At 37.9% G+C, this 12,270-nt stretch overlaps 1 protein-coding gene across 1 annotated transcript in view; it reads left to right on the forward strand.

Annotated features, from left to right (window-relative positions):
* The window catches only part of TDRD5 (tudor domain containing 5), a 97,659-nt gene that overhangs the window by 82,544 nt on the left and 2,845 nt on the right, over positions 1-12,270 (forward strand). The window contains exons 15-17 of the mRNA XM_032642105.1: positions 2,721-2,903; positions 3,669-3,812; positions 9,878-10,088. Of these exons, the coding sequence (XP_032497996.1) occupies positions 2,721-2,903; positions 3,669-3,812; positions 9,878-10,088 (538 nt within the window). The remainder of the gene's footprint in view (positions 1-2,720; positions 2,904-3,668; positions 3,813-9,877; positions 10,089-12,270) is intronic.

Consider the following 12,270-nt stretch of genomic DNA (forward strand, 5'->3'; position numbering starts at 1 on the left):
TGGACCTGGATATCTGTTTCCTTTCCCAAATTAGGGAAGTTTTCAGCTATTTACATCTTCAGGTAAGTTCTCTGCCCCTTTCTCTCTCTTTCTTCTCTTTCCAGGACCCCTGTATAATGTGAATGTTAGCATGCTTGATGTCCCAGAGGTCTCTTATTAAACCATCCTCATTTTAAAAAATTATTTTTTCTGTTCAGTTTGGGTAATTTCCACTACTCTGTCTTCCAGTTTGCTAATATGTTCCTCTGTATCATATAATCTACCATTGATATTCCAGTGTATTTTTTATTTCCGTTATTGTATTCTTCAGCTCTGTTTGGATCTTCTTTATATTTTATAATTCTTTGTTAAACTTCTCACTGTGTTCATCCATTCTTCTTCTGCATTTGTTGAGCATACTTATGATCATTACCTTAAACTCTTTATTAGGTAAATTGCTTATATCCACTTCACTTAGTTCCTTTCCTAGGGTTTTGTCTTATTCCTTCATGTGGAACATATTCCTCTTTTTCATTTTGCCTGATTCTCTGTGTTTATATCTAAGTATTGGGTTAGTTTGTTCCATATCCTGCTCTTGGAAAGTGGCCTTATATAGGAGGCGTCATGTGGGGCCCAGCAGCACACTCCCCTTTGGTCCCCAGAGCTATATTCTATAGGGATGCCCCCATGTGGGCTGCATGGGCCCTTCTGTTGTGACTGGGCCCACTACTGTGGGTGCACTGGTAGTCAAGGCTGGTTGGTTGCCAGGCTCTGCCTTGTGTGGTGGCTTGGGCCAGGTTCTGGGTCGTCTGGTTCTGCGGTGCCAGTCTGCTGGTGGTGGAGCTGGTTTCCAGCACAGCTGGCTGCATGGTTCTGGGTGTCCCAGGGCTGGTTCCAGCCTGCAGGTGGGAAGGGTTAGGTCCAGGCACAACAATCTGAATTTTAATGAGTATGTTTAGTCCATTTACATTTAATAAAATTATCAATATGTTTTGATTTTAGGTCTACCATTTTATTATCTTTCTATTCATTTCCCCAGCTTTTCATTCCTTTGCTCTTCCTTTCTTCTTTTAGTATTCCTGTTTTTTGGTAGTATTCTTTTATTATTTAGCATTCTTCTTTAGTAGCCTATTTTAATTTACTTATTACATTTTCATTGTATATGTATAGTTTTGTACTGATTACTCTAGGAATTACAATATACACCTTTGGCTTTTCACAGTGGACTTAATCAATATTTACCACTTCAAGTGGAATGTAGGTATCTTACTACCATATAGGTCTTTAGCCCTTCCCACCTTCTTTATTTTCTACTATGTATAATAACTATGTATATTGAGAATTTATAATGTTATATTTTTTGCTTTCCATCTTCAAATATTCTGAAAAATTCAAGAGGGGAATAGTCTATTATATTTACCCAGATATCTACTTTTTCTGTTGCTCTTCCTTTATTCCTTCTGGTATCATCTCCTTTCTATTCAAAGAACTCCCTTTAGTGATTCTTTTAGGGCAAGTCTGTGGAAAACAAATTATTTTTGTTTTCTTCATTGAGAATGTATTTATTTCATCTTCATCCTTAAAGGATGCTTTTGCTGGAAGTAGAATTCTAGGTTGCCAGTTCTTTTCTTTCAACCCTTTAAAAATTCCATTTCACTTCCTTCTAGCTTTCATGTTTTCTGATACAAGATATGTGCAGTGTTGATATTGTTGTTCCACTATAATAATGTGTAATTTTTCTTTGGCTTCATTCAGGATATTTGTTTGTCTTTAGTTTTCACCATGTTGCTCGTAATCTATGTAGGCACGAATTTCTTTGAGTTTATCGTGTTTGAGTTTTGCTAAGCTTTTCGAATCTGTAGGTCAGTGTCTTCCCAAACCAAATTTGGGAAGTTTTCAGACATATTTCTTCAAATAACTTTTCTGCACTGCATTCTTTCTCTTCTTCTTCTTGGACTTTGACAACACAAATGTTAAACCTTTTGGTATTGTCCCATAGTTCCCTGAGGCTCTATTTTTGTGTGTATGTTTGTTTGTTTTCCAATTTTTTTCTCAGTTGTTCAGAGTGGATAATCAGATTGGATCTATCTTCAAGTTTGTGCATTCTTTACTCTCATCTCTGTCCTGCTATCAAAAAGAGAGTGACAGAGCTCTATATTCAGTATAAAACAACCCTTCATTTAATTCTACTGTTTTTATTATATATTTGCACCGTCCTCAGCTTTACCCTCCAGAAGACCTCTAGTCTTCCAGTAGGAGGAAGAGGTGTAGTTTCCTGGGTTTTTTAAATAGGGGAGGGTACCTGGAGATCTAACTGCTTCTTACACAGACTTTTAACAAGAGCTCTTGTTTTCATTCCCACTTTACACCCTCAATTCCAAAAACTCTGTAGGAGCAATTCCTGAACTTTTGCAGTATTTATGGTATAAATTTGGGTTGACTCTCAGTTTTTCCTGCTCCAAGCTCAGGATTCCACTTTCTCAGGACTGCATAATAAGTTGTCAGTTGTCTGATTTCCTGTATCCAGAACATAGGTGATGTTTTCTCCTTTTACATTCTCTTTGACCATAAGTTTATACCTTAAATTATTTTATTTTGGTGATGTGTCAGGAGAGAGAGTAATAAATTATGTACTCAAACTTCCATCTTTACCTGGAGTTAGGAAAAATTTTAAACCTAAATTTCAAAATACATACAGGAATCATAAATTAAAGTTTTATTTGTCACCTGATACATTCTAGGATGAGATTCCCACTGGAATGCCATGCCTGGAGTCAGTAACCATAGGTGATGATATATGGGATGAGAACTGGATACCTTTGCAGGCTGGAATGGGAGAAGGAAGTGATGCTGCCTCCCACTTACCTACCTCAAGGCTTGATGGAAAGAAACCATATTCATCATGTAAAGAAATGCCACAGAAGGTTAGATCCTTGGGAAAACATAAAGCAAATCACTACTGCAAAAGGAAATATTAATGTAATTGTCCAAGCTTCAAAAAAGCTATGCATTCTGCATTTCATAGGGATTAATCAGACAATAATTCAGAAGAATGTATTCCCACCCCCACCTCCCCACCAAAGATGGTAGTGTTAGGGATGGGGGCAGGATGAAGCAGGGGAGAGTAAACCATGGACTTATTGTGGCTATCTATTCTATCAATCATTATGATTTTTGTTTTACCATTGGCACCTAGTCACAGCCTTAGGATCTAGAGATAAACAGTTTTCCCTAATTTAATTTTTATTGCATTGCCTTGTAATATTATGTCTGGATCTCTGCAGTGAGTATATTTACTAATATTGGGCCCTATATATTTGAATTTTAATTTATTTTCCACCAGCTCTTAGAAAGAAGCACTATCAACACTTAAGTTGCCCCTCGTTATTTGTGCCATTTAAATACTGGATGATCATGAAAATCATCTAACCATGAAAACAGTATTGAAGAAAATACTACAAAGAGAGTTGTGTTTTTTTTAATGTGATCTGTGTATTCAGAGGAATTCAGTGTATTGAGCATGGACCAGTGAAGCAAGGGGGAAAACTCACACTGATATAGAAAGTTAATAAATATCTTTTCTTGTTTAGTATACATTGCCTCTTTGCCTTTACCTTGCCCAAGTTATCCTCCATTTGGATCATATGGCACTATGTCTCAGTTTATTGTTGCAATTTTTTTCTCTATAGGATTGGTGTTTTTCTACACCCAAAGATACATGGGATGTTTCATGGCAGCCTTCAGGCCTTGTGAGTGGGAAGGAAGTAGAAGTTGAAAAACCAGAAGGACTGGGTGCTCAAGAAAAAAATACTGGCACAACCGGAATTCAAAATGTAAATGTCTAAAGAATGTTACTGTTACAAGTTTTCATGAGGAAATACTTACACTTTTAGAAAGTAAAATTCTGGTTAATGATCCCTCTCTTAGCATTTGGTACAATACATATACATAAAAATGTATGTTTATTTAAAAATAAATTTCAGTTAACTTACTGTTGCTATTCATCTCTCCAGAAAAAAATTCTGAGACTAGAATTAAAAGATTGATTAAGCCTCTACATTAGGGATAGGGAAAACAGGTATTTTCCCTTAATCATACATTTTAAGTTCTGTATCTGTCCTATTATCTAGGCCAGATTTTTTCTTTCTGTTGCTTTGGCAGAAAACACTAACCCTGGAGCAAAATCCGTTTGTTTTGTGTTTCTCCATCCTGAAAACAGCAGGACTGTTTGTGTGAATCGTGAAATTTGGCTAACGGTCTCTGTACTTTTGTGCATTACATTGAAAATGAAGGACTCAAGTCTAGGAGAATTGTTGAAAAGCAGATTTGTGGAAGATGAACCTTCTGAGTGATATATTTTCTACAGAATATGGTTACTTTGCATGAGATCATTGATAAAAGTATGCTGCATTACATAGAACAGTCTGTTCCAGAAATGTAGGTTACTTAAAGCACAGATTTAGCTTTAGGATAAAATAAACTTTTATATTTTGTTTCTCAGGTAGTCTTTCTTTAAGATATAATAGCTTTATTGAACTATAACTCACATACCATGTAATTCACTTAAAGTATGCAATTCAAATAACTTTTAGTATACACAGACTCGTGCAACCACCCGTATAATCCATTTTAGAACATTTTCATCACCCCTTCAGAAAAAAACCATTATCCCTTTGGTATCTGGGTAATGCTGGCATTGTAAAATGAGTTTGGGAGTGTTCAGTTTTTTGGAAGACTTTTTTTTTTTTTTTTTTTGCGTTACGCGGGCCTCTCAGTGCCGTGGCCTCTCCCGCCGCGGAGCACAGGCTCCGGACGCGCAGGCCCAGCGGCCATGGCTCACGGGCCCAGCCGCTCCGCGGCATGTGGGATCCTCCCGGACCGGGGCACGAACCCGCGTCCCCTGCATCGGCAGGCGGACTCTCAACCACTGCGCCACCAGGGAAGCCCCTGGAAGACTTTGAGAAGAATTGGTATTAATTATTCTTTAAATGTTTGGTAGAATTTTACCAGTGAAGCCATCTTATCTTGTGTTTTTCTTTGTTGGGAGGTTTTTGATTACTGATTCAATTTCATTACTAGTAATCTGTCTGTTCAGATTTTCTATTTCTTCCTAATTCAGTCTTTCAAGACTATATGTTTCTAAGAATTTATCCATTTCTTTCAGGTTATCCAGTTTGTTTGTGTGCAGTTGTTTGTAATGGTCTCTTAAAATCCTTTTCAATTCTGTGGCATTAGTTGCAATGTTTTTTCTTTTCTGATATCATTTGAGTCTTTTTTTCTTCATTAGTCTAGCTAAAGGTTTCTCAGTTTTGTTTATATTTTCAATATATAAAACAACTCTTAGTTTCATTGATTTTTTTTCTTTTCTCTATTTCATTTATTTCTGCTCTAATTTTTACTATTTCCTTCTGCTAAATTTGGTCTTTGTTCTTCTTTTCTTAGTTCCTTAAGGTATAAAATTGAGTTGTTTGAGATCTTTCTTCCTTTTTTAATGTGTTTTTAATGTTTTATTGCTAGAAACATCCCTCTTAATTCTTCCTTTGCTGCATCCCATAAATTTTGGTATACTGTGTGTTTTCATTTTTGTCTGTCTCAGAATATTTTCTAATTACCTTTGATCTTTTTTGACCCATTGGTTGTTCGGGAGTATGATGTTTAATTTCCCATATTTCTGACTTTAATCTTCCTTTTTGAGGGATATTCTCCATGAGTATTGAATGATAGGTTGGCACTGTTTTCTTTCGATGCTTTGAAGATGTCATTCCTTTATGTTCTGGCTTCTGTTGGATTGCCAGCTGTCAGTTACCATTGCTCCTTTGAAGGTATGTCTTTTTTTTCCCCCTCTGGCTTCTTTTAAGATTTTTCTGTCTTTTGCTTTCAGCATTTTGATAATTATATATCTAGATGTGATTTCCTTTGGATTTATTCTGCATATGTATCACTGAGCTTATTAAATCAGCAGATGGATACTGTACATCAGTTTTAGAAAATTCTGGTCCATTTATCTAATCAAACACTGCTTCTGCCTCATTACCTCTCTCCTTTCCTGCTGGCGTTTCAGTTCTACGTATGTTAGAACTTTTGGCTGAGCCCCCCTTGGGCTCTGTTTTCTTGTTTGCTCTCTTTTTTCCTTTTGCAATACCTCTGTTTGGAGGTTTTATGTTGATGATTCCAGTGCCCTAGTCCTGTCTTCTACAGGATCCAGTCTGCTGTTAAACCCACACGTTGAGCTCTTAATTTCAAACATATTATTTTCCAGTTCTAGAATGTCCATTTGATTCTTTATTTTATAGATTCCAGTTCTCGGTTTAAATTCTCCATATTTTCCTCAATTTTGTCTGTAACTTCCATTTTCTTGAACATGTTAATAATCATAGTTACTTTAAAGTTTTTTGCAGATAATTTCAATATCTGAATTACCTTTGAGTGTGTTCTTACTGCCTTTTTTCTCTATTTGATCTTGTCATTTGATCCTGTTTTGGGCATTCAGGGGAGGGGAAAGACAGGCGGAGCGTACCGCATGGTTCTTTTTAATGGAATGTTGAACATTATGGAATTTAGAGAGGCTCTGGATGAGATAGCTTCCTCCAAAGAGGGTTCAGTTGTCTAGTGGCTGGCAGATACCAGCCAGTCACCTTCACACATATTGAGGCTTGGTTTAGGTTTGGTGAGGACTGCTATATTTCACTTTTGTCCCTAGTCCTTGAATGTGGCTCTTACTCCTAAAGCATGATTCTTTGGAGATCTCAGCTGAAAGCCTGAGGAGTTTGTCAAAGCTCCTCCACATTCGTGGGGCTCAGACTCCATCCTCTGTCTCCTCAACTTAATTGAGATATAATATACATACCATACAGTTCACCCATTTAAAGTGTACAATTCAACGGCTTTTAGTATATTCACTAGTTTACTAGCATATTGTGCCTCCATCATCACCATAAGAATTTCAGAACATTTTCATTATCTCAAAAAGAAACGCATTCTTCAGCTGTCACCCCCACCCAAACTCCCCAACCCTCTTCCCCCCAGGCAACCACTCATCTTACTTTCTCTATTGATTTACTTATTCTTCAGGACATTTCATATAATTGGAATCAATACAGTGTGTAGCCTTTTGTGTCTGGCTTCTTAGCATAATGTTCTCAAGGTTCATCATGTTGTATCATGTATCAGTACTTTACGTCTTTTTGTGGCTGAATAATCCATTGTATGGATAGGCCACGTTTTGTTTATCCATGTGTCAGCTGGTGGACATTTGAGTTGTTTCTGTTTTTCTGCTATTATGAATAGTGCTGCTGTGACATTTGTGTATGTGTTTTTATGTGGACATACGTTTTCAGTTTTCTTAGGTATATACCTAAGAGTTGAATGGCTGGGTCCTATGTTAACTCTGTGTTTAGTGTTTTGAGGAATTGCCAGACTTTTCCAAGCAGTTGCAACATTTTACATTCCCACCAGCAATATAAGAGTGTTCCAATTTGTCCACATCTTTGCCAACACTTGCTATTATCTAGTTTAAAAGATTATACAGGGCTTCCCTGGTGGCGCAGTGGTTGAGAGTCCGCCTGCCGATGCAGGGGACGCAGGTTCGTGCCCCGGTCCTGGAGGATCCCACATGCCGCGGAGCGGCTGGGCCCATGGGCCATGGCCACTGGGCCTGCGTGTCCGCATCCTGTGCTCTGCAACGGGAGAGGCCACAACAGTGAGAGGCCCGCATACCACACACACACAAAAAATTATAGCCATCCTAGCGGGCATGAAGTTGTATGTTGTGGTTTGGGGCTATTCTTTCGATTGCGTAAGTTAATGTTTCAGAAATCATGAACATGTTTCTTGAAAATCTGCCACTAACCTCTAGTTCCATAAAGGTATATTTTCGGACAACTACGAGGGAGTCAGTAGTTGATAACTACAGAGGGATAAATCTGGCAGAGCAATGCTTCTCAAACTATAATGTTCATACAGATCACCTGAGAATCTTGTGAAAATGCAGATTCTGATTGAGCAGATCTGGTATGGGGACTGAGGTTCTCCATGTCTTACAAGCTTCCAGGTGATGCTGAAGCTGCTTGATGGTGAATCACATTTTGAGCAGCAGCACCCTAAACCACTGTTTAGAGGAAGAGACTCTTACTTTTCAATTAAGTGCTTAAGTTGACCACAGGCACTTGCTTTCAGTACTGGCATACACATTTAGAAGGCATTCACCTATGTTCTTTTTTTCCAGTGTGAAAAGCTGTCAGAATGCATTTAAATATGTTTTAACAATTTGTCTTTCTTCAAAATCATATTTATCAGGAAAGAAAAATATACAGCTTTTAAAAAAACTGTTTCTGATTTTGATTTTGTTAAACTACTGAAAATAGGCAGCAGGGCTTAGTGTAAAAAACACCTGTCTGGGAGTTCTGTAATCTGTGGCTTAGTCTTTACCACAAGACTTGAACAAGTTGGCTTTTGGGGCCTTAGTTGATCCGTCTACAAGGACTGATTTGGATCAATGATCTTTCCAGCTCTAAAAGTTTGCCATATTAATATTTACTTAATTATCACTGAAGCTTTATTGAAAGAACCTCATTTTCAGTGAGAATAAACTTAAAGGGTAGCTAAAGCACATACATGAAGTTGCATAAATTAAGCAAAAAATTGAATCCAGCTCTTTGCTCTCCTGAAGTAGCATATTGTATGGCAGGATAGCTATGTGGACTTTTAGAGTTTTCATTTTTGCTGCCAGATAAAGGGGCACAGCCATTTGTTTATGACATAATTATATATCAGTCACATCCATGCCAGCCATGTTTGAAAATGAACAAGGTGTTTCCTAATGGAAGAAGAAAGGAATGCAAAAGGAATGCCAGCTGATAGTAAATGTCTACTCCACAGCCTAAAGAACACACAAAGCTACATTTTCTGTTTGTATAAATTTTGTTTCAGTTTACCCTGGGCAGATCCCAGGCTGTAAGCCACTTAGGTCGGTTCATTACAGCCTGGTCCTGACGGGGCCCACTTAATCGTCAGTGCCAGTTAGTTAGCATCACAGAAGACAAATTCTCTGAGTCACTGTAAACTGTAGCTATTTCAGCAGCGACTCTGTGGTAGGATATAGGATCTGTTGATTAAAATTTGGCACTTCATTTGTTTTAGCCCAAATCGAGGCTTTGTTTGGGAAGTTCATCTTTTCCTCTCAAACCCTGATTCTTAGTACTCCATTTTGTCACTTCTTCTGAGGAGCCCTCCTTTAAGTCCTTTGTGTTCTCCTAGCATGTTTTTGATGCTGCGGAATGCAGTTAATGCCTTCTTCATGGCCACCTGCAGCACGTGTACTGTTTCCCTAGCCGAGGACTGTGAGCTCCTTAGGAAAAGGGATCGTATTTACTGGGAGGCGGTGTGATGGAGCAGAGAGAACATAGGCTAGCCTGAGTTCATCCCTCTGCCTTGTCGCTTACTGGTTGACATTGGATAACTTGGTAAGCCTCTTGTGAAAAAGCATTATGCTAAGTAAAGGAAGCGGTAATAAAGAAGATGTAACAACACCTAACGTAGGAAAAACGTTCTGATGTTTCATTGAAGAAACACATGCCAAGAACCTAGCATCGTGCCTGACAATGAGTGCGCAGTGAATGTTATTTCTCTCATTTCCTGCCGTTCTTCCTTGGCAGCCCTCAGTACCATGTTTGCTCATAATATGCATTCAATACGTGCTTCTTGAATTAATGGTCACTAAGTTAGAGAAGGACTTGTTTTCCAGAGAGTATCTAGATTTTTTAAAGTGGAGAGTTTTATTTATTAATTATGATATGAAAATATTCTTTTGTATATAAGTAAGGAAACAAAATAGACTTAATTCTTACTGTTGAACTAACAGTTACTTTTCATGCTTTTGCCCCATTTCCCCATTCTGTAGCAACCAAACTTAAAGAGTTCCTCAGATTCTCCCACGTTGCCCGAATTGGAGGAGTTCTACATCTCTCTTATCCAGTCACAGCAGTCAGCAGAAGGTGGCCAGATTGAGCCTAGCAGCATTGAGACTTGTCCAAAGCAATTTCAGCTGTCCACAGCGGTGCTCAACTCAACTCCTGCAGTGGTCGATTCCTCACAAAAACACTCTGGTTCAGGTAGGTTGACATACAGTTGACAAATGCAATGGTTTGCCACGTTGTTAAAAACCTTCATTTATCTTTTCAGAACATGACTTGAAAAATTGCTGATGTTAGCATTTGTCTGAACTCCTCCAGTTGTTCCCTTTCACTTTGCCACTCTTCTTTTTTTTTCTGCAATTTGGGGGGTGGCGGGGTCAGGTTTATGCACAGTAAAACTTGCCAGTTTTTAAGTGTACAATGCTATGAGTTCTGACAAATGTGTACAGTCTTGTAATAAGCACCACAGTCATTATAATAGAATATTTCCGTCAGTCTAAAAGGCTTCGTCATATCCCTTTGCAGTCATTCCCTCCCACTGCTTTCTGGCTTCTGGCATGTTACTTTTCCTTTTCTAGAATTTCATATAAAGGGAGTCATACAGTATGTAGTTTTTATGTCTGATTTCTTTCATTTAGCGTGATTTTTAGAGATTCATTTATGTTGTTGCTGGTGTCTAAAGTTTGTTCCTATTCATTGTTGAGTAGTACCCAGTTGTATGGAAATACCACAATTTGTTTATCTGTTCACCAGATGACAGACATCTGGATTGTTTCCAGATTTGGGCCATTATGAATAAAGCTGCTGTGAGTGTTCACATACAGCTCTTTGTGTAGACATATGTTTTTTATTTCTATTCAGCAAGTACCTTGGAGTGGAATTGCTGGGTCATATGCTAACTGCATGTTTAACTTTTTTTTTTTTAAATAAATCTATTTATTTATTTTTGGCTGTGTTGGGTCTTTGTTGCTGTGCGTGGGCTTTCTCTGGTTGCAGCGAGTGGGGGCTACTCTTTGTTGCGGTGCACGGGCTTCTCATTGCAGTGGCTTCTCTTGTTGCGGAGCATGGTCTGTAAGTGTGCGGGCTTCAGTAGTTGTGGCACACAGGCTCAGTAGTTGTGGCTCGCGGGCTCTTGAGCTCAGGCTCAGTAGTTGTGGTGCACGGACTTAGTTACTCTGCGGCACGTGGGATCTTCCCGGACCAGGGATGGAACCTGTGTCCCCTGCATTGGCAGGCGGATTCTTAACCACTGCAGCACCAGGGAAGCCCCTGTTTAACTTTTTAAGAACTGCTAAAATGTTTTCCGAAGCGGCTGAACCATTTGGTAATTCACACCAGCGATATACGTAAGTTCTGATTGCTTCATCTTCTTGGCAACATATTATATCGCCAGTCTTTTAAAATTTTACCATCCTAGTGGGTGTGTGGTGGTATCTTATTTTGGTTTTAATTTACATTTTCCTATTTGCCAGTGATGTTGACTATGTTTTCATGTGTTTATGTACCATCTGTATATCTTCTTTAGTGAATTGCCTGTTGAAGTATTTGTGCATTTTTATTGGATTATCTTCTTTTTATGGATTTGTAAAAATTCTTTATTCTGGATACAAAACCTTTGTCAGATTCATCTGTTGCAAATATTTCAGGTATGTGGCTTGCCTTTTCATTTCCATAACAGCATCCTTGGAAGAGGAAAAGTTTTCCTTTTGATGAAATCAGATTTGTTGATTTTTTTTTTCCTTTATAGTTTGAACTTTTTGTGTCCTATTTAGAACTCTTTCCTAACTCAAGTAACTAAGACTTTCTCTTACATTTTCTTATAAAAGTTCTATAGTTTTAGGTCCTGCATTAGGTCTGTGATCCAGTTCGTTAATTTTTGTGTATGGTGTGGTGTAAGGATCAATGTTTATTTTGATTACATATAATTATTCAGCTGTTTCAGCATGATTTATTGAAAAGACTGTCCTTTCTCCATTAAACTGCCTTGATGTCTTTGTCAAAAGCCAATGAAGTTGTATATGTGAGGGTCTATTTCTGGACTTTCATTCTGTTCTATTACTATTACGTCTGCCTTTATACCACTGTCTTGATTTTTGTGGCTTTATAATAAGTCTTGAAATCATATAAATTTGTTCTTCTTTTTCAAATTGCTTTGGCTATTCTAGGTCATATTCCATATGAATTTTAGGATTAGTTTAATTTCTACTGAAAGCCTGCTAAAAGTTTTACTGGGATTTTTTTTTAATCTCTAGATCAAGTTGGGGAGAAGTGACATGTTAACAATATTGAGTCTTCTGATCTATGAGCATAATATAACCTTTTCTTGTTCAGTGTTTAATATGTTCTTTTCCCATCCAGTATATTTTTCATCTCAGAAGTT

Source organism: Phocoena sinus, chromosome 1 (genome assembly GCF_008692025.1).
Source record: "Phocoena sinus isolate mPhoSin1 chromosome 1, mPhoSin1.pri, whole genome shotgun sequence".
NCBI lineage: Eukaryota > Metazoa > Chordata > Mammalia > Artiodactyla > Phocoenidae > Phocoena > Phocoena sinus.